At 44.0% G+C, this 23,391-nt stretch overlaps 1 protein-coding gene across 1 annotated transcript in view; it reads left to right on the forward strand.

The window, feature by feature from the left end:
- Nucleotides 1-23,190, forward strand: part of MAJIN (membrane anchored junction protein) — a 44,044-nt gene extending 20,854 nt beyond the window's left edge. The window contains exons 2-5 of the mRNA XM_033955940.1: nt 2,638-2,683; nt 17,905-17,980; nt 18,228-18,353; nt 23,159-23,190. Of these exons, the coding sequence (XP_033811831.1) occupies nt 2,638-2,683; nt 17,905-17,980; nt 18,228-18,353; nt 23,159-23,190 (280 nt within the window). The remainder of the gene's footprint in view (nt 1-2,637; nt 2,684-17,904; nt 17,981-18,227; nt 18,354-23,158) is intronic.
- The last annotated feature ends 201 nt before the right edge of the window (nt 23,191-23,391 follow it).

The following is a 23,391-nucleotide window of genomic DNA, read 5'->3' on the forward strand; positions in this document are numbered from 1 at the left end:
CAGCCTGTTCCTCCTCTCCTTTTTGACATCATTCATTCCAGCTTCACTGCCTTCTTCATTTTTATCTCTCCTACACCAGATCTAGCATCTTTATCCCTCTCTCATTTCTCTGCTGACCCCCTTTCTAGCATCAATGTCTCTACTTTCTCATTCCTCTCTCTCCCCTTTCATTCATCTGATCTCTCCATTCCACCCTGACCTCCTTCCCCTCCTGTAATCTCCCTGCCAGCTGTTTCCTTCCTTTTTTCTTTCTCCCTTCCCTCCTTCCTTTTTTCCTTCTCCCTTCCCTCCTCCCTCTATCCAACATTAACTCTCTTCCCATCCCTTTCCCTCCTCCCCTTCCAGCAGCATCTCTCCTTCTTCTTTCTTCCCTCCTCCCTCTATCCAACATTAACTCTCTTCCCATTCCTTTCCCTCCTCCCCTCCCAGCAGCATCTCTCCTTCTAACTCTCTCCAAGTCCAGTAACAGCTCTCCCTTTATCCAGCAGCTTCCCTGCCTCCTACAGTGGCTGTCTTCCCTTCCAGCAGCTCTCAGTACTTGCCTGCAGGACGTTGCCGATAAATCACTGCCCTGGCAAGTAGGAGAGCTGGTGGGAGGGGAGGAAGTCACTGTGAAGGCTCCCCAGGATCTTGCTCGCACACGCTGACCATCTCCCTCCACCTGCACCTGAAGCTGCAGCTCTCTCCATGGCCCTCTTCAGCAACTCGGCAGGGGCGGCGATCAAGACAGGCTGCCACGTCGGGACCTTCACTCTCTGAGTCCCGCCTATTTTGTTTCAACTTCCTGTTTCCGAACAGGCGAGACTCAGAGAGGGAAGGCCCCGACGTCGGCAGCCTGTCTTAATCGCCTGAGGCTGGGAGGAACATTAGTGAGCAGGAACCGCAGTCGGCAGGAAATTTAACTGCTGAATTGATCTCGCCGGCCCTGTGCGGACCGGCAGAAATTTTCTGCGGACCGACACCGGTCCGCGGACCGGCAGTTGAAGAACTGTGATCTAGCGTATGTATGCTTGCCTGCAACCAATGCTTCCAGAGGATCTTAGTCTTGCCAGTTTGAATCTTGGAGTTCAACCATAAGGATTGACACGTGGACTTTCCTACTGGAATATCTGTTAAGTTGTTAATAAATTTTAAAGTGCTCTTTGTGGCAAACAAGATACTATTGTCCTTATAAATTTGGGGTAATTTGATACTCATCATATGACATAATCTTAATGGGTTTATAAACAGCACTATATATAACATGAAAAATTTCTATGAGAGAACAGTTCATTAATTCTCAAGGTTGGAGATTAATCAGTCTAAATCACCCCCTTGAACTCTCACTTACATTGTAGTTTTTCAATAGGAAAAGACTCTCAGAGATACCACCATGATACTCAAAAACTTCATAGTATCTGGCTTTATGTATCCATTCCTCACCGTGTCTTACTATATCTATCTCAAAGCATTTTACTTTTGCCATTAGAATTAATAAAGATGTTTAAGTACTTAGCTTTATGTTTAGTGGTCAAACTCTCAGGGACTATCAAGCCAACATGTTTCACCCGAAGGGTTTCCTCAAAGCTAATATCCCAACAAACAAAGAAGTGGTATTATGTTAATTTATCCCCAGCATTATATACAATAAATAAGCTATAAAATTACATCTAATAAATAGCATCTATATTAACAGCATGAAAACATTTGTACCTTTGTGTAGCTTTTCACCCTATATACTGACCACCTAGTATAATTTATCAAGATGGCCACGGCGTCCTGTTCTCTGTTAGAAATACTTCCCGGATCAGCTGCTGGTGATGTCATCCAGGCGAAACCACTGTTGTATTTCGGGAGGGAAGTTCCTGTTGAATCTTATTTTATAGACTTTTATACCTATCTTAAAACACCCCTTATGTGTATTCATTATACTGTTCATTGAGAAAATCAAAAGGGGACCCCCCTGAAATCTGCCTCATAGCAACGTTAACCATTCTAATTCTAGATTTAGACAAGAATTGGGAAACGCCCCTCACCATTACAGTTACTGTATTAAGGCAATAAATCCACTTCTGTTCCAGAAAATTAAGCTTTTCTTCCTTATTCCCTTCCTCCCTCATTCCTGTCAAATTGGTGATAACTCAGTAAAGTGTCATTGCCATAGTTGTTTTCATTATGTCCAGCTATCTGATTTCAGGTTGCCTTCTTTGCCTGGTTCCTTTGTTCTTCCCAAACATGATGTTCTTCTCCAATGATCTTACTCTTCTAACAATGTGACCAAAATAAGACTTTTGTAACTTCATCATTTGGGCTTTGAATGTCATAGCCGGTTTGAGCTCTTCTTAAATAGAAAACTATCTTTAGATAGATTCTTCCTTAAAAAACATTTTATTTTATTTTTTTAATCCAATTTAAATTTAAAAAAAAATCTGATTTATTTAAAATTTTTAAAGCAATCACTGATTTTTATCCACCCTGGAGAGAATAAAGAGGAGTTTAGTAGAATGAGAAGGAAAAGAAGCTGGTTGGGAATGAGAAGGAGGAAGGGTTCAATGTTGCCTTGATAATATTGTTTGACTGAGGAAAAAAAAAGATTTTTCTAAAGTCCTAAGTTCACATGTTATATGGATTTTTTTTCTTTTTTACTTTTCATTCCAGCAATGAAGATGCACAAAATAAAGACTGCATCAACAAGGAACTTGAGGTACAGTATGTTGGAGTAGAGGAGAAGCCTAACGGTTAGTGCAGTGTGCTGAGTTCCAGGGGCATTGAGTTCAGTTCTCGCTCCTTGTGACAATGGGCAAATCACTTAACCCTCCATTACCTCAGGTATAAAAAAACTTTTTGAGCTCAGTAGAGACGGAGAGAGAACCTGTATATACCGTTTTTCCCCGAAAATAAGACCTGTCCTAAAAATAAGCCCTAGCATGATTTTTGGGGTAAGTCCTAATATAAGTCCTATCCCCCAAATAAGCCCTAGTTGGATCGATCCCCAAAGCCCCTCCCGAATGTCCCTTACACTTCCTAATTCGCCGGCAGCAGCACTTCTCCCCCTCCATGTGCAGCATCTTTCCTCTCTTCTCACCCATCACCCTGTGCAGCATCTTTCCATTCTTCCTTCCCATCCTGCACAGCAGAACCCCGCTGACATACCTCCATTCCAAACAGCAACGACATCAGCACTGAAAAAGCTGCTTCATGGCCTTCCCCGCCAGGGCCTTCCCTCTGCCACATCACTGATTATGTCAACCTTGCATCCAGTCCTTTGATGCTGACCAAGCAGTGACGACCACCTTTACAGCTTGCCTCAACATCAAGGTGTGCATCCTCATTAAGGTCACCTTCTCTGAGGCAAGCCGCAGCACCGATGGTACCAGCAGAGATACCAGTTCATTCCTTTAATGACAAGCTCGATGTGCTTTTCCAAGCAGAGTTGGGTGATGCTTTCAAAATGCTTATCCCAGTATCGACTCCCTCGGTACCGGCCCAGTCTCAACATAAGCCTGTTAGATCTAGTTGTACCGCAACTGATTCTCCGGAATGGCATTGATACTCCATGTCTAGACATCGCAGGTCCAGTTCTCCATCGAGGCATCGATCCAGTTCATCGAGACATCATTATTCCTCTCGATGATCGAAGACCAGTAAGCATCGTTTTTCCTCACGTGCTTTCAAAAGAAAACATCACTCTTCCTCATGTTCTTCGAAGAGAAAAAGAGCTTCATGTTATACCTTATCATTGTCATCGGATTGACACCGAACTCCATGCAAGCATCGATCTTCTCGACGCACTCCTTCGCTAAAGCCCTTTTATGACTCGGACTTACAATCTGATTCAGTTGAGAATTTGTCTGAGTCTACAATAGAGGATTATGACATGCCCTTGAGAAAATCTCCACAGAAATCTTCATCAAGGGCTAAATCTCCTACTGAAAGACTTTCTTTCACTAAATGTATTAGGCAGTTAGGAAGAGAGCTACCAGTCAAACTAGAAGCTGATTCTGCCTATAGTACTGAATACTTGGACTTTAGATTATGATAAGCATCCTAAAGAACTTCTCAGATTACCTTTACATGATATTCTTAAAGAGACTCTTCACAAGAATTGGAAAACGCCCCTCACCATTATAGTGGCTCCTAGAAAATTATACTCTCTGTATAAGATCATTCCTTCACTAGGTTTTGACAAACCACAGTTTCAGCACCAGTCATTAGTGGTGGAATCGACCTTGAAAAAATCTATTCCATCAAAAGTCTATTCCTCAGTGCCACCAGGGCATGAAGGGTGCACTATGGACAAATTTGGACGTCGCCTATAACAAAATTCCATGTTAGTGAACAGAGTACTAAATTACAATTTCTATATCTCCTGCTATAACAAGCATCTGGTTCAAAAATTGCCTTTTTTTGATAGATACATTCCTTCTCAACATCTACAGGAATTCCATCATATATTTCAAACCCTTACTTTAGTTAGAAGATATATGGCGAGATCGGCTTATGATGCCTTTGAATTATCATCCAGAGCCTCAGCTATGTCATGAGTCGTCATGCATGGCTAAGAGTCTCAGATATAGATATCAGTCTTCAGGACAGATTAGCTAACATTCCCTGCTTAGAAGACTCTATTGAAAATTCTACACAAAATCTGACTGACCGTGAGAAATATTGGGATGCTTTGGTTAAATCCAAGCCTAAACCTTCAACTTCTAAATCTTTTAAACTTTCTTCTTCATATCAGACATTTTTCTTCAAAACCAGCTCTGTGTGTGTGTGGGAGGGGGGTGTCACATGATGACATGCTGCTGAGTGGTGGCTCCCCTGCTTATTAAGGCCGTTTTCATCTACATGCAGCAATAAAACTCACTTTAATTATAATGTATCCAGCGCAGTGAAGTTGGGGGAACCGGCAGGTGTGCAGCTCGGCTGGTGCACGAGTGCTGGGGAGGTGTTATGCCTGCAAAGGCCCTGTGGCTGCCAAAGTACAAGCAGAACATGATCTCCTCCAAGATGGTGTTGGAGAGGACCTCACTGCGAACAACAGTTGCATTACAAGAGGAAACGCTATGGGAGCTAACGCGGCACCTCTCGACACTCATCGATGACAAACTCACCAAGTTCCAAGTTTTGGAGGAGGAAATTAAGGATTGCATTGAGTGCCATGGGTCCCAGATCACCCAGCTGGAAAATCGGGTATCAGCACAGGAAGATCGCAGCAATCAAGATGCCAGCTACCTGCATGCCCTTAAAGCTCTGTGCTCCAGGCTCACTTGGAGGACCAAGAGAACCGCGGACATCGGAACAACTTAAGGGTCCTCGGGCTGCCAGAGCGTGTGAAAGAGGTGGACCCCGGAGCTTCATGGAGCAGTGGCTGCCAATGCACGTGGGCCTGAATTTGGCGTGAGCATGAGCGGTAGTGGAACAGGTCCATCGCCTTGGGAGCCAGCGCCAAGGAGATAACAAGCCTCGTCTGGTGATAGCCCATTTTTTTGAACGTGGTGATCAAGGATCGGATACTGGCGATGTATCAGAGGGCAGGATCGCTAGACTACGAGGGCTCAAAACTACTGCATTTCAATGACTATTCACCGGCGTAGTCTTGGGAGTGTGGTGGGACCTCAGAGGTTGTATGGGTCCCTGTGGGAACTGGTCATTACTGAGGTTCATCCCTTCTGAGACTGCTCTGTTTCTATTTCTCCATTTGCTAAGGGGGGGGAAGGTTAGAGGGGGCTATTTGGGTGGGGGGACTTTGCTTGTCTCGGGTGGGATTTATATTAAAAAAAAAAAAGGTGGGAGGAAACTAACAGATGATGCTTATATTCCATTCACATTCTTTGCAGTTTTTGAGAATGGGGCATTGATGGGCTATTGTTGTCTCTTATGACTGGGAGGGGCTCCCTCCCTGTCCAACTGGGTTGCTCATTTTGTGACATCCATCATTCTGTTATGGAATTTGGGTTGTGTACTGTATTCTTTTTCTGCATTGTATCTGGCTACTGTTGGGTTGCCTTTGTTGTGTTTGTTTGTTTGCTTCTCAATAAAAAGTTTCAAACCAAAAAAACCCCCAGCTGCTCCTCCTTGATCGCAGCAGAAAAAGCAAAAGCAACAGCACTCTCAGAAAGCTCAATCAGCAGCTCCTTCAAAGCCTGCTTAGTCGTTTTGACGAGCTTCTAGAGAGCATAGCCACTGTTCCTCTTTCCTAGCCTCTGCCTCAGGCAATCAGAGGTCTACTCCTGTTGTGTTGTCACCATTGGAAATTAATAATCAAAGAACTCTGGGTTCTAAAAGTCATTCGAGAGGGATACTCTCTTCAATTCATCACAATGCCTCCAGATCATCCTTCAAGAGAGTCCTCTTTCAACCCTCAACAAATGTCCCTTCTTTTTCAAGAGATAGTATCTCTTCTTCTTCTCAATGCAATAAAAGAGGTTCCACTTCTCCATAGAAATTTGGGTTTTTACTCCCGGTATTTCCTAGTTCCAAAGAAGAGGAGAGGTTAACGTCCAGTGTTAGACCTCGGGGGGCCTGAAAAAGGTTTTAGTGAAGGAAACGTTTTGTATGTTGTCCCTAGCAACTTTATATTCCCTCTTAGATTGCAACGACTGGTTCTTCCTTCTACTTCTACTCAGAATCAAGAAACCAATCCCTCTTTCAGTACTATGGGAGCTCCTCGAGTCAGAGATACTATCAGTCAGCCAAACAGCAGTTTGGTAGAACCCAGCATTCACAGTCTTCGAGGAGCCGCTCTAAGTCTTTCCCAAAGATTATGACGTCAGGCCCTTGGCCACTCCTCCGCAGTTCAAGGGGTGGCTTTTGGCCTTCTTGGCAGAGTGGATAGCCATCACCTCTGATAGCTTAGTCCTGGATATTCTTTGGGACAGCTACAAACTTGAGTTTTATCGATCCCTTTCAGAGCTCTTTCTGGATTCCCCGGTGGGTAGATCAGACAAGGCGGATTGGGTAGAGGCCATGGTCCAAAGGTTGCTGGACACTACGGCCATAGAACCCATCCCAGAGTCAGACTCGGTCTCCTACAGATACTCAATATATACTTCATTGTGCCAAAGAGAGGCTCCAAAGACTTGAGACTAATCCTGGATCTCAAAGTGGTCAATGTGGCTTTCAAGGTTCTCCACTTCAGGATGGAAATGGTATGGTCTGTGATCACCTCAGTGGTTCCTGGGGAATTTGTGGCCTCTCTGGATCGAGTAAATATGACTGTGTGCTGAGGTTGCTGGATATGTGCAGACTTTTGTTGCAGTACTTGGAAGTCATGAACAAGTTTCAGGTTTCCGACCACCTGTTCGTTCTAGTGGGTCCTGCCTATAAAGGCAAGCCGGCTTCTAAAGCCACCATTTCAAGATGGATCCATATGGCTGTTTCTTTGGACTATGTTGCTGCCAGAAAGAAGCCCCATCTTGTCTATGAGGGCTCATTCTACTAGAGGCATCTCCTCCTCGTGAGCAGAGTCATCGGCGATTTCTCTTGAGATTTGCAGAGCTTCTACCTGGTTCTCCTTGCATACTTTTACGAAGTTTTACAGGATTGATGTGGCAGTGGCAGCCAAGGCGGATGCTTCTTTTGGTTCTTCTGTTTTGGCAGCAGGCTCATCAGTTCTACCCTTACCCTTTGGGACTGTTCTGTTACGTCCCACTTCTCCAGGAATAGATTGGGATTGTACAAGAACAAAAGATTAGGTTCTTACCTTTGCTAATCTTCTTTCATTGAAATCCACACTCTATTCCTGGAACCCGCCCTGGGAGTTGCTGATTCACCGATTGTCTTCCTTGATAAGTACTGATATGCTGAACTTTTGTTTTCTTAATCAGAGTTTTTTTTTCATAATCAGAGTACCATCTGATTATGTTATGCACTTTGCCTTGAGGATCTGTAACTGTGGCACCCCCTTCTGTTAGTACAGGCTATGCATCTTTATAGAACAGTTACTTTCAGGTTTTATACTGTTTAATAACCTGTTTCAATTGTTTGATATGACATTTCATGTTATGAGTAGATTAGATTTGTTTGTCTGGGCGTTTCCCCATACACCTCCTTTTTGTTTATGGCTTCTACAGGTGTCACTGTCTGCTTTTGCATGAACTGGAGACCAGAGGGCAGTCCTGAGGTAAGAGGGCATGGTCAGAACAATTATGTAAATGAGACTTCCTACAAGCAGTCTCGCAACTTGTCCAGGAATATAGTGTGTGGATTTACAAGAAAGAAGATTAGCAAAGGTAAGAACCTAATCTTTCGTTATTCATATCAGCAAGGTACTATGGCATGGATGCACTAAAGATAATTGGTAATACCGACTGGATCGCTGTTGGCTGATCCTCTGGCTGATTTTGGATGAGTGATTGATGCACTACCAAGTTTGCATGCAAATGATTTGCATGGAGGTGCAAATCATTTACATGCAAACCCTACATATCAATCACTCAGTGAGCGATTGACACATGTCACGGACCATATCGAGGTGGAGGAAGATATCTTTTTTCTTAAAGGTCCCATGGCAACAAGAGGGCATCCGTTGAAACTCAGGGGTGGGAAATTTCATGGTGACACCAGAAAATATTTTTTCACCGAAAGAGTGGTTGATCGCTGGAATAGTCTTCCACTAGAGGTAATTGAGGCCAGCAGCGTGGCAGATTTTAAGAAAAAATGGGATTGGCACGTGGGATCTCTTCACGGAGGGAGTTAGGGGGTGGGACATTGGTATGGGCAGACTAGATTGGCCGTGGCCCTTTTCTGCCGCCAGTTTCTATGTTTCTATGCGCAGAGCCCTAACATAGAAACATGATAGCAGATAAAAGCCAAATGGTCCATCTAGTCTGCCTATCCGCAGTAACCATTATCTCTTTCTCTCTCTGAGAGATCCCACATGCCTATCCCAGGCTCTTTTGAATTCAGACACAGTCTCTGTTTCCACCACCTCTTCCGGGAGACTGTTCCATGCATTTACCACCCTTTCCATAAAAAAGTATTTCCTTAGATTACTCTGGAGCCTGTCACCTCTTAACTTCATCCTATGCCCTCTCATTGCAGAGTTTCCTTTCAAATGAAAGAGACTCGACTCATGCACATTTATATTACGTAGGTATTTAACATCTCTATCATAGCTCCCCTTTCCCGCCTTTCCTCCAAAGTATACATATTGAGATCTTTAAGTCTGTCCCCATACGCCCCATACATGAACACCACACACCATTTTCCTCTGGACCGACTCCATCCTTCTCCTATCTTTTTGAAGGTGTGGCCTCCAGAATTGTACACAGTATTCTAAATGAGGTCTCACCAGAGTCTTATGCAGAGGCATCAATACCTCCTTTTTTCCTACTGGCCATACCTCTCTCAATGCAACCTAGCATCCTTCTAGCTTTTGCCATCATCTTTTCAACCTGTTTGGCCACCTTAAGATCATCACATACAATCACATCCAAATCCCACTCTTCCGTCGTGCATATAAGTTCTTCACCCCTAAACTGTACTGTTCCTTCTGGTTATTGCAGCCCAAATGCATGACCTTGCATTTCTTAGAATTAAATTTTAATTGCCAAATTTCAGACCATTCTTCAAGCTTCGCCAGGTCTTTCTTCATGTTATTCACACCATCCGGCATGTCTACTCTATTGCAGATTTCGGTTTCATCCGCAAAGAGGCAAATCTTACCCAACAACCCTTCAGCAATATAATTTATAAAGATGTTAAAAAGAACAAAACCTTGAGGCCCACCACTGGTAACATCACTTTCCTCCGAGTGATCTCCATTGACCACTACCCTATGTCGCCTTCCACTCAACCAGTTCCTGACCCAACCCGTCACTTTGGGACCCATCCCAAGGGCATTCAGTTTATTAGACGTCTGTGTGGAACACTGTCAAAGGCTTTGCTAAAATCTAAATACACCATACACATCTTCTATCCAATTCTGTGGTCACCCAGTCAAAGAAATTGATCAGATTTGTCTGACAAGACCTACTTCTAGTGAATTCATGTTGCCTCCTGTCACTGTTATTAGGGCTTCTTTTTTAATGGCACAAAAGTGTGTGTATTACACATGTACAATCTGCCCTAGTAAAAGAAAAAAGCACCCCTGTGCTGATGGCCCTCCCCAACGACCCCCCCCCCCACCACCAAAAACCGGCACCTCCCCATGGCAGCAAAAATGGCAAGAGGGATGCCTACTCCCCCTACCTGGCAGAATACCCTCGGGCCATGCCCCTCCTGCACCAGGTACCCATGATCCACCGTCCCTCCTGAACCAAGAAAAAAAAAATGGCAGGAGAGATGCCCCTCCTGGTCCTGGATTCCCTGCGCCACTGACCCCTCCCTGAGTCAATCCCCCTCCTCTTACCCAAAAATAGACAGTGAGCAGTGTGCATGTCTGTTCCAGTTCAGGGTCATTGGGCGTCCTCAGAGCACAAGTGGTTGATCAATCACCTGGAACTGGATTCAGCTGGCCCTTCTCCAATTCCAGGATCGTCTCCGTCATAAAGCTGTACTGATATTCTCAGACAATGCCACAGCAGTGGCTTATGTCAATCATCAGGGGGCACAAAGAGCCCCTCTCTGAACGAGGAAGCTCGGCTGCCCTTGTGGCAGGTGTGGACAACGTTCAAGCAGACTTTCTCAGTTATCAGACGCTGGATCCCAGAGAGTGGTCTCTCTCTGGAAGAGCATTTGATTGCATAGTGCACCGGTGGGGGTACCCCGTGTTTGATCTCATGGTGACTGCAGCGAACAAGAAGGCTGATCAATTCTACAGTCGTCATCGAGAGGCTGGCAGCGAAGGCCTGGATGCTCTGTTTCAGCCCTGACCCTTGGAGGTTCTTCTTTGTCTTCCCTCCTTGGCCCATGATAGGGCGTCTGTTGAGACAGATAGCAGATCATGATGGGTCGGTGATCCTGGTGGCTCCCAATTGGCTAAGGCAGCTGTGGTATGCCGACCTGGTTCGGCTCCAGCAGGATCGGGGACTCCGGTTGCCTTGTCACTCTCTCCTCCTCACGCAGGGGCCAATCGCACTGCAGGATCTAAACCGCTTTGGTCTTCCAGCAAGGCTCTTGAGCGCGTGACCTTGACGGGCCAGGGCTATTTGTTGGTAGTGATTGCCACGTTGCTTCACAGTAAACGTAAATCCATAGTAGCAGTCTAAACGAAGGCTTGGCGGTGCTACCAAGCATGGTGCACACTCCGACAGGAGGACCCTTCGCTTTCTTTGATTCCTCGGGTCCTGAAGTTTCTGCAGGATGGCCTGAAGAAGGCCTTGTGGTGGCTTTGCTCCGAGTTCAGATTGCAGGTATTTCATATATGTGCCCTCTTGCTTTCAGGGGCTCATTGGCTGTACATCTGGATGTGGTATGTTTTCTGTGGGACATAGTTGGGCTGCGGTCTCCTTTGTGCCTTCCCTGCCCGACATGGAATCTAAATCTGGTTCTGCACCTTCTGACTCGTCCGCCATATGAGCCTTTGGAGCAGGCATCTGTGATGGATCTCATGGTCAAGACGGTCTTCCTTGTGGCTATCACTTCAGCCCGGAGAGTTTCGGAACTTCAGGCTCTTTCCTTCAGGGATCCCTTCCTGCATATTATGGATTCCGCGGTGATGCTGCATACTGTTCCTTCCTTTCTTCCAAAGATGGTTTCTGCTTACATGTGAATCAGGAAGAACAGCTTCCTGCGTTTGCTTCCCCTGGTTCGAAGGACCAGGACCTGGTGCTGCAGTCCCTAGACATGCACAGGCTTTTGTTGTGGTATTTGGAAGTTACCAATGAGTTTCGTCTCTCTGACCACCTGTTTGTTCTGGCAAAGGTAGGCCAGCCTCTAAGGCTACCATTTCCAGGTGGATTTGCTCGGCCATTTCAGCGGCTTATGTGGCAGCTTGAAAGAAGACCCCCCTCAGGGGTGTGGGCTCATTCAACCAGAGGAGTGTCCTCTTCTTGGGCAGAGTCATCTGCGGTGTCTCTGGATGTTTGGGAGGTTTGGCAGGTTTGGGAGCCACTGCTCTAGAGTTTGTGGGAATCCACTCCAGGTCCTTAAGGGTCCCCTACAGAATCACAGGGATGGGACTGGTTTGTTTGGGGGCTTACATGGGGTGTGGTACCTTCCTCAGCATCGGGTTGTATCCAGCTGCACTTGGGCTCTTTCTAAACATCTCTTTCCCTCATCAATCCCCAGCCTACCGCCTTTCTCTTCAAGCTTCCAGGAGCATTTGTCCATGCTGCTAACAGCTGACCTGGAAGACTTCTGACATGTTTTGTTTTGGAGGGAGGGCTTCCCTCTGATGCAAAACATGTCAGAGGGGATGGCTCCTGGGTTGTGTGCCTGAAGTGTGAAGGAGTGAAGGAATGCTGCCACTGAGCTGAAGAGGCTGCTAAGACATTGCATGGGCTGGGGGTGGGTGGGAAGGGAGGGAAAGAGATGCTGCGTGGGCTGGGGGTAGGATGGTTGGATCTAGTGAAGAGAAGGAAAAGGAGGCAAAGTGCGAGGTTATAAAATTTGCAGACGATACCAAACTGTGCGGCAGAGTTAGGTCCAGGGAAGAGTGTGAGGACCTGCAAAGGGACCTGGACAAGCTGGAAGACTGGGCAAACAAATGGCAAATGCGCTTTAACGTGGAAAAATTCAAGGTCATGCATATAGGGAAAAAGAACCCGTTGTTCAACTACAAATTGGGGGGGGCATTGTTGGGAGATAGCAGACTAGAGAGAGACTTGGGTGTGCTGGTGGATGCATCACTGAAGCCATCTGCACAGTGCGCAGCAGCCTCAAAAAAAGCCAACAGGATGCTGGGCATCATAAAGAGGGGCATAACAACCAGGACGCGGGAAGTCATCATGCCATTGTATCGAGCGATGGTGCGTCCACATCTGGAATACTGCGTTCAGTATTGGTCGCCGCACCTCAAGAAAGACATGGCGGTACTTGAGAGAGTCCAAAGGAGAGCAACGAAACTGGTAAAAGGGCTGGAACACTGCCCATATGCTGAGAGGTTGGATAGGCTGGGGCTCTTCTCTCTGGAAAAAAGGAGGCTCAGGGGAGATATGATAGAGACCTTCAAGATCATGAGGGGCATAGAGAGGGTGGATAGGGACAGATTCTTCAGACTGAGGGGGACAACAGGTACGAGGGGGCATTCGGAGAAACTGAAGGGAGATAGGTTCAAAACAAATGCAAGGAAGTTTTTCTTCACCCAAAGGGTCGTGAACACTTGGAATGCGCTACCGGAGGAAGTGATCAGGCAGAGTACGGTACATGGATTCAAACAGGGATTGGACGGATTCCTGAGGGATAAAGGGATCGTGGGATACTGAGAGAGGTGCTGAGATGTAATACAAGTATAGAAAGCTAACCAGGTAGTAAGTATAGGAAGCCAACCAGGTCGTGCATGGGCAAGACCAGAGGGTGAGGACTTTGATGGGAAGATAGGACTTTAATGAGAAACCAAGGTGGCAAGGGGCCCCTTCTGGTGATTCAGACAGGTTGTGACCTGTTTGGGCCGCCGCGGGAGCGGACTGCTGGGCAGGATGGACCTATGGTCTGACCCGGCGGAGGCACTGCTTATGTTCTTATGTTCTTATGAGATTTGTAGGGCTGCTATGTTGTCCTCCTTTCACACCTTCACCAAGTTTTACAGGATCGATGTGGCCAAGCAGGATGCCTCTTTTGGTTCCTCTGTGTTGGCAACAGGCTCATCAGTCCCACTCTGACTTTTTGGGACTGATTTGATACGTCCCACTGGTCCCGGAATAAAGTGAGATTGTATAAGAACAAAAGATTAGGTTCTTACCTTTGCTAATCTTCTTTCTTGTAAATCCTCAGTTTATTCCGGGAACCCACCCTGTGTCTTCTGATTCGCTGATTGTCTGCCTTACCGGTACTGTTAAGATGGATTTCTGCTTCTGACCAGCCTTTATAAGAGTACCATCTGACTGGGTTTAGCACTTAAATTGGGGAATTTCCTAGTTTAGATGCCCCCTTCTGACACTGCAGATTGTGTCTCCTCTTAGCACTGTTTAATTGTTCAGGTTTTCAATGTTTTATAACCTGTTTTTTAGTTTTGCATTGTTGTTGCATTTGTTTATATGAGCAGAATTGATTTGCTTGTCGAGGAATTCCTCGTTCCTCTCTCACTCTTGTTTGTTATCCTCTACAGATTGTGACAAATCTAGCTCTTTCTAGCTTTGGCACAGATTAAATAGGAAGTGCAGTAAGACCCTATGCAGGAGAGCTGACCAGGTTGGCCCTGCCGATTATGAAAGCGCTGACTTCCCTTGTACTAACTTTGATGAGCCAGACAGTGACTGCCAGGGAGAGTTCAGTCCAGTTGCAGGTTACTCTCCCAAGCCTGCTATTAGAGCTCAAAGAAACTCAGGAGCTAGGGAACTACATCTCCCAGAAGGCCAGAGAACTGGCAAGAAGCTGTCAGCTAAGCAGACACAGCTGCAGAGGGAGCTTGCTCCCTTCCCCCTCTTCAGAGCAGGGAGGGGCGAATTGGAGGCTGTTAAAACCAGGCAGCTGAGACTCAGAGGGGGGGAGGAGCAAAGGGGGCTGCAAGGGGAGCCTCAGAGGCAGCAAGGCTTGCCTCTCCAGCTGAATTCTGACGAGCTGGGCAAGGATTGGGTCATGGTGGACATTTCAGACAAGCCTGAGACTACAGCTGAGAGGCAGCTAGAAGGCTGGGAACCCATGGACATTAGTGTGACGGTTATTCCTGGATTGAGACTGGATGCAATGGACACAAGCTGAGCAAGGTTGGAAGTGTTTTTGCTATTTTTGTTTCTTACCATTTTGTCTGAAAGTTTTGGGACTAAGTTTGTTGGTATGCTGAATTGTTTGAGCTTCCCAGAGCTAGCCTCTGCAGCACTCAAGAACCTGAACTGTTGCCTTGGACTGTGTAACATTCCAAACTACGCAGTGTTTGTGTTCTTCCCTCTCAGCTCAGCAGGAGGCTAATTAGTTGGAGATAAGATACTGAAGGAACGTAAGACACAGGGGAGCTCCATGTGAATGAGTTCCCTTTCTGCAGGTATTCTGTGGGAGAGCTTCAAGGTTAGCAGTTTTCCTTTTTGGTTTTGTAAAACTTTATTTTTCATACTGCAAGAGTTTTGTTTGCTCCTCTCTCCTGCTCTTTCCTAGTGAGGGAATATTGCTGGGACTGTCCTAATCTCAGAGGGCTGGTGAAGAGGACTGAGGTAGAAAGACTAAAGTCCAACCAAAGTCTTGTATGATTTTGTGTTTTAAATTGGAGCCAGGCTGTTGTTTGTGAAGCCAGTGTGGTCAGGTTGGCCCAGAGCTCTATGTTTTGGTTCTTATACGAAATGTATTGAAAAGTACTGCAAACTGCTAATAATACCAGGCAGTTTAACCAGAGGTCAAAAATAAACATGGTAACATAGTAGATGATGGCAGATAAAGACCCGAATGGTCCATCCAGTCTACCCAACCTGATTCAATTTAAATTTTTTAATTTTTTTCTTCTTAGCTATTTCTGGGCAAGAATCCAAAGCTTTACCCGGTACTGTGCTTGGGTTCCAACTGCTGAAATCTCTGTTAAGACTTACTCCAGCCCATCTACACCCTCCCAGCCATTGAAGCCCTCCCCAGCCCATCCTCCAGCCATATACAGACACAGACTGTGCAAGTCTGCCAGTACTGGCCTTAGTTCAATATTTAATATTATTTTCTGATTCTAAATCCTCTGTGTTCATCCCACGCTTATAGTAACATACACCTTTACTTTTGGAAATTCCTGGGTGTGTGTGTTTTCCCTTGCCTGTATTCATTGTGAACATTGGACCTTATTGTTTTCACCCTAGGCGATTGCCTAGATAGCTTGAAGGATTCCCTGGTTGAAGGAAACATGCTGGGAGCAGTTTCGGTCGCTGGAAACCGAGCTCGCTGTGGTGATCAGGAGCCCGTGGGTTGCGACAAGATGTACTTGGCTGCTTAAAGACCGAATGGAGACCAGAGGAATATGCTCAGTGGTAAGGTGTGAGAGGGAGGGGGGTTAAAGCTTCAAATGTTTGAAGCTTCCTCCAGATCCCTGGCAGGAGGAGGTAAACAACCCACTGATCCCGGAATACAGTGAGGATTTACAAGAAAGAAGATTAGCAAAGGTAAGAACTTAATCTTTTGTTCTGATGTAGTTATTGCTACTCTTTTCAAATCTAAGAAGTCTGCTGTATCTGCCTGTGCTAAGGCATGGAAGACCTTTCAGCATTGGTGCAACCAGGAAAGAGTGGAGTAGTATTCCACTCCTATTTCAGTGGTATTAGCTTTTCTCCTCACCATGGTTTTCCTTCAATTCCAAGTCGCTGGGCTCTCTTGTTTCAGATCATTATTCTACACTTATGTCTCACCATGATGTGACCATATTTCTGAAAGGTGCTTTTCATGTTAGACCACCTATCAAACCACCGTTCCCTTCATAGGCCTTAATTTGGTATTGTCTGGCCCCTCTAAGGCTCCGTTTGAGCCTCTGAAAGACGCATCCCCTCTTAGACTTAATGCTCAAGACAGTATTTCTAGTCACCATTACCTTGGCAAGATGTGTCTCAGAGCTACAGGCTCTTGTAGAAAGCTCTTCCTGAGAATCTCAGAGACTGATTTCCTTACACACGGTTCCTTCCTTTCTGCCAAAAGTGGTCTCGGCATTCCATACTAATCAGGAAGTGCATTTGCCTGTTTTCAACCTACGGGTTCAAAGAAGCAAGACCTCACTTTGAGAAATTTGGACTTGTGCAGAGTTCTGACGTCACTAAAGAGTTTCGTCTCTCTGACCACCTGTTTGTTCTGACTCATTCTACCAAGCGAAGCACAACCATTTCCAAGGCCACAATTTCCAGATGGATTCTTAATGCCATTTCTTCAGCCTGTATTCTTTCTGGTAAATAATCTCCTGTTTCTGTTAAGGCACATTCCACAATGGGTATAGCTTCTTCGTGGGCCGAGGCTAGAGCAATCTCTGAGGAGATATGTAGGGCAGCAAATTGGTCCACTCTGTATATGTTTGCCAAATTTTATAGAGTGGATGTGGCAGTGAGACAGGACTCTGCCTTTGGGTCCTTGGTTTTGTGGGCTGGCATAGTCAGCCTGCCCTATCTTTTGGGGACTGCTTTTGTACGTCCCACATGTCTAGAATGACTCGCCTTTTACACTGAACATAAGAACAAAAGAATTGCCGCTGCTGGGTCAGACCAGTGGTCCATCGTGCCCCGCAGTCTACTCATGCAGCAGCCCTCTGGTAAAAGACCAGCGCCCTTACTGAGGCTAGCCCTACCTGTGTATGTTCTGGTTCAGCAGGAACTTGTCTGGGAAAAGAGATAGGTGAACCATTCTAGACTCCCACCCTGTCCTTCCTGCGCCTGCCTACTGTTTCATTCAGCCTATGCTTCTCCAAGTTTGTTTCTTGGATGCCAGTCAGCTGTTCTTGGGCCTTGAAGGATTCTGTATATATGTTTAAATTGCATACAGAGGTCCTTCCTGAGCTCCCTTGATGCTTCTGTTGGCTGTTTGGAGTGTGTTGTTCTAATGTTTCTTTGTTGATGTCCCTACTTCACATACTGTCAGTGGAGCTCTTTGTGCTTGGGTACTAACTACAGGTGACAGTAGAGCTCCCAGTGAAGTAGAGGAGAGTTGCAGAAAAAAATCTGGCATGGATTCCTTCTTCAGATGGCTCATGGCTATTGGGTGATAACCTACATGTCTAGAATGACTTACCTATCTACTGGAAAATATATTATCAAGGTAAGGACATAATTTTTTTTATATTTATACAGTTGGAGCTTAGATTTGTTGTTCTTCTGCAATGATTTGTATTGCCCTGCTTATGATTGCTTTGACTGCTGGTTGTACAGTTTCTGTTGCAATTTTCAATAAATATTACAAAAAAATAAAAATTAAACACTTGAAAATATTTATTTTCAGCAAGCAATTCGAGCTGTTCTCGGAAACATTGATAACTTGCAACCATTTGCTACCAAGCATTTCATTATATTTCCATGTATCCTTTAATGGGTTGTGCATTTATAGCTGTAGTCCAAAGTACCATCATCTCCATGAGAATGTGAGATATAGAAGCTTCAATTACGGTAAGTGTTTTATTTCTGGGTTTTAAAAAAATAAATAAATAAAATTGAATGAGTATGCAGTACTGACATAAGGTGGCATATATTATAGGATTTTGAAGACTAGATTATTTTTGTTTTTTGTTTAAAGTTTATAAAAATTACCTTAACCAAAATTTTTAGATAAAAGTAAATGGGAGAGTGTATCAAAACTAAGATTTAAACATGGTTCAATGTTCCTGGTCCCTTATCCTTATGTTTGCATTATGTATGTGGAAATGAATTTGTTTCAACAAGACATACTTTTGGGTGAGTGCACAGAAACAATTAAATTTATGGCAAAGTCCATATGGCCTATCAAGTTTGCCTCTCCATACCAATTACTAAGCTCGAGGGGGTCAACATTCAAAGTGATTTAAACAGTCAGGTTAAATAAACAGAGTAACTTTTAAAAATAATAATGATAACTTTATTTTTATATACCGCAATACCACAAACAGTTCAATGGTTTACAGAGGAAGAGACTGTATAAAGACAGGGATATTACAAATAACTTTCAAAATTACATTAGCATGGTAAGATTAATCAAATTTTTCCTGGAAGTGTTTTAGAAGTACATCAAGGCAGAAGTGGAATCAGAGAAATTTATCAAAGAGATAAGTTTTGATTGACTTCCTAAAATTTGGTAAGAAAGTGCATTCGAGATAAAGTTGGTTAAACTTTTATTCCATTTGCCTGCTTGGAATGATAGTGTTCTATCAAGGAATCTCTTGTAGATACAGCCCTTCAGTGATGGAAAGGCGAACAAGTAGGTACTACGTGTACAAGTTAAGAACATAAGAAATGGCTTCGCCGGATCAGACTCTAGGTCCATCCAGTCCGGCGACCCACACCCGCGGAGGCCAAGCCAGGTGTTCCCTGATGAGAAACCTTGTTTACTCGTATCCCCCAATGTGATTTGCAAGAAGGTGTGCATCCAACTTGCTCTTGAAACCCAGAATGCTGGTCTCCATCACGACCTCCTCAGGGAGAGCGTTCCAAGCGTCCACCACTCGTTGTGCGAAACAGAACTTCCTAATATTTGTCCTGGGCCTGGTGCCCCTCAGTTTCAGTCCATGACCTCTTGTCCGAATCACATTTGACAATGTGAATAACGATGTTTCTTGCTCTATTTTGTCAAATCCTTTTAGTATTTTAAAAGTCTCTATCATGTCTCCTTGCAGTCTTCTCTTCTCGAGGGTGAACAATCCCAGTTTTCCGAGGCGTTCTGTGTAGCTCAAATTCTCGATACCTTTTACTAGCTTCGTAGCTCACCTTTGCACCCTCTCCAGTAGGGTTATATCCTTCTTTAGGTAGGGAGACCAGTGTTGAACACAGTACTCCAAGTGTGGTCTGACCATTGCTCTGTAAAGCGGCATTATGATGTCCGCCGATCTACTTGTGATTCCCTTCTTTATCATGCCCAACATCCTATTTGCTTTCTTTGCTGCCACTGCGCATTGAGCCGACGGCTTCAGGGTCCTGTCTATCAGTACCCCCAGGTCCCTTTCTTGTTCGGTCTTGCCCAGTGTCATACCTAACATTTTATATTCATGTTCCTTGTTTTTCTTACCCAGGTGCATCACTTTGCATTTTTCTATGTTAAACTTCATCTGCCACTTTTCTGCCCATTTCTCTAGCTGGTTCAAATCTCTCTGAAGTTCTCTGTCCTTTTGTGTCCCAACTACCCGACATAGTTTTGTGTCGTCCGCAAACTTGATTAAATTACTTGTTGTTTCATCTTCTAGGTCGTTTATGAAGATATTGAACAAGATGGGCCCAAGAACCGATCCCTGGGGTACACCGCTCGTTACCTCTTCCCAGTCCGAGAACTTCCCATTTATGCCCACCCTCTGCAATCTGTTTTCTAACCATTTGCCTATCCATCTTAGTATATCTCCTTCTATTCCATGGCTTTGTAGTTTCTTCAGAAGCCTTGCGTGGGGAACCTTATCAAACGCTTTCTGGAAGTCCAAGTATATTATATCCACCGGTTCACCGCTATCAATTTGTTTGTTCACCTCCTCAAAAAATTTAAGTAGATTAGTCAAACATGAATTCCCTTTCCTAAAGCCGTGTTGGCTAGCTCTCATCAGGTCGTGATTTTCCAGGTGTTGCTCTATGCTGTCCTTTATTAGTGCTTCAATCATCTTCCCAGGAACCGACGTAAGACTCACAGGTCTATAGTTACCCGGTTCTCCTCTCGATCCCTTTTTGAAGATTGGGATGACATTCGCTATCCTCCAGTCGTCTGGTATTTGCCCGGTTTTAATTGACAAGTTAGCTAGGGATTGTAATAGTTCTCCGATTTCTATCTTGAGCTCCTTTAACACTCTTGGGTGAATTCCATCTGGTCCAGGGGATTTATCACTTCTCAATCTGTCGATCTGATAATATATCATGTTCAAATCCACATTTACTGTGGTGAGGCTATCCTCATGTTCTCCCTTGAATACTCTCCCTGTTTCTGGCATTGATGCAGTGTCCTCCTTGGTAAAGACAGACGCAAAGAATGAGTTTAGCCTATCCGCAATCTGTTTGTCTTCCTTGATGCACCCTTTTCTTCCTTGGTCGTCGAGAGGGCCCACTGCCTCCTTAGCTGGTTTTTTCCCTTTTATGTATCTAAAAAAGGGCTTGAAGTTTTTGGCTTCTTGCGCTATCTTTTCCTCATATGCTTTTTTTGGCGTCTTACTGCCTTGTGACACTTCTTCTGGTCGACCTTGTGACTGTTCCAGGCCTCCGTTGTGTGTTCACGTTTCCATTTTTTAAAAGAGTTCCTCTTATCCCTTACTGCATCCTTCACCTCTTTAGTTAGCCAAGCTGGTTCTCCTTTGTTTTTATTTCTCCTTCCTTTGGATATCTGCGGAATGTAGAGATTCTGCGCTTCGGTGATGGTATTTTTTAGTAGGGACCATGCTTGATCGACCATTTTGATTTTGGCTGCCTTTTTCTTGAGCCGTTTTTTAACCATGACTCTCATGCTGTCATATTTCCCTTTTCTGAAGTTAAAGGTTGTGGTTTGAGTCTTGGTACGTTTCCCCTTCCCGATGCCAATTTTAAAATTGATCATGCTGTGATCGCTTGTCCCCAAAGGAACAGTGACCTCTACATCTGTTGTCCTTCCAGTTATGCCATTTAGGACCAAGTCCAAGGTGGCAGTTCCTCTTGTCGGTTCTCCCACCATTTGTTCTAGGAAGCAGTCCCCTATCATTTCCAGGAACTTGGATTCCCTGCCGCAGTTTGAGGTGCCTAGGTTCCAGTTTATCCCGGGAAAGTTGAAGTCTCCCATGATCGTTACATTTCCTGCTCTACATCCATTGTACATCAAGTTGTACCTGGAAATTCAAAATGATGAGATAGATAGATTGGGGATGAACCTGTTAATGGTTTTAAAGCAAACATAAAAATAACTCTTGCTTCCATGGGCAGCCATTGTAGTTTTTTGTAATACTTGCTTACATGATCCGATTTCTTGAGACCGTAGATGAGATGGACTGCAGCATTCTGTATGATTCTCAGTCGTTTGATGGTTTTTTTAAAGGATCCCAAGTATATAATATTGCAATAGTCTAAGATACTCAAGACCAAAGATTGAACCAGCAGTTGAAAAGAGAAGAAATCAAAATAGTGTTTAATGATACGAAGTTTCCATAAAGTGAAAAAACATTTTTTAACCTGAGAATTAGTGTGATCTTCAAAAGTCAAGCTTCAGTCCAAGATGACACCCAGGATTTTGATGGTAGAATTAATTGGGTGGTCTGACCCATTTAATCTCAGAGGTATTAGTGATCTTGTTATTAGGATTTGCCAAAAAGAATTTAGTTTTATCCGAATTCAGTTTTAATTTAAATTGCATAGTCCATTGTTCTATCTTAGTAAGGATAGATGAGATGAATTGTTCTGTGTCTTGAGTCAGTGAGGTTATGGGAATAATAATTGTAATGTCATCTGCGCATATATATGATTTCAATTTTAAATTGGATAACATATTTCCCAATGATGCCATATAGGCATTGAAAAGTGAGGGAAGATTGGGGAGCCCTGTGGAACTCCACAGGGATTAAAGCCTGGGAGAAAGTTCCTTCACTGTAAACCTGCTAGATAACGTTTTTTTAGGAAACCTGTAAACCAATTTAGTACCTGTCCATAAATGCCAACGGAATTGAGGCATCTAAGCAAAATGTCATGATCAACAAGGTCAAAGGTACTGCTCAGGTCAAACTGCAGTACCAATGCGCTTTTTCCCAGGGAAAACAAATAGAAAAGATGATCAGTCATGGAAGCTAAAATTGTTTTGGTACTATGATTTGTACAAAAACCAGATTGAGAGTCGTGTAGGATGTTGAACTTCTCTAAGTATTTCACGAGATCGATGTTAACCAGTCCTTCCATTAGTGTAAGAAAAAATGGTATGTTGGAAATAGGTCTGTAGTTGGCAATAGGTCTGTAGTTGGCAATCAAGGAAACAGACTCAGATTTTTAATAATAGGAGTCACAAGGATATGATCAAGTTCTGCCAGAAATTTACCAGTACACATGCATATGGAAACCTAAATAAAAAGAGTTCAGCCTTGAAGGAGATAGGGGCTGATTTCATAATAGTCAGTGGACAGTTATCCAATAGGCAATAGGATTTTGAATACAGCTTGAGGAATTTTCAAAATGATTCCAGATCATATTAACAGCTGAACTTTCTTTTCCTAAAGGAATTAGTGATTGGTAAATCTGAGTTTGAACCTACAAGAGATGATCTCAAATTATGAATTTTTGTAGCAGAAGGTGGAAAATCTGTATTATAACATTTATGTAAATCAATATGAAACAAAGAGTTGACTTTTCTGAAAATTTCTTTAGTATTTAAAGTAGGAGAATTAATTTTTTTAGAGTAATGTTTGCAACGCTTTTCTTTGATCATTCTTTTATATTCTTTAACCTTTAGTAGCCAAGTAAGTCTATCCTCATCTTTCCCTGATTTACACCATATTCTTTCCAATTTACGTAATTCTCACTTTAAAACTATTGTAAGTATCATACCAGCTGTCTGATAAACATTGACTTTTCCTGCGTTCTTTCAGACGTGCAGTATTGTTTAAGACCTGATCGCTAAAGTTTTTCCATCCTAAAATGAAATTTGGATAAAAAACTGAGTTAGATATTAAGCTATAATGCATCCAAAATTCTACTGGGTTCAGCTGACCTTTTGTGCAAATAGTTTTCTCTTTGAAATTGTTCCTTGATTTCGTTTTAAGTTGTTTTTGAATCAGCATAATTCAAAATTACATAAAAGATGTTATCCCAGGACATGTGG

The sequence above is a fragment of the Geotrypetes seraphini genome, chromosome 8 (assembly GCF_902459505.1).
Source record: "Geotrypetes seraphini chromosome 8, aGeoSer1.1, whole genome shotgun sequence".
Taxonomy (NCBI): domain Eukaryota; kingdom Metazoa; phylum Chordata; class Amphibia; order Gymnophiona; family Dermophiidae; genus Geotrypetes; species Geotrypetes seraphini.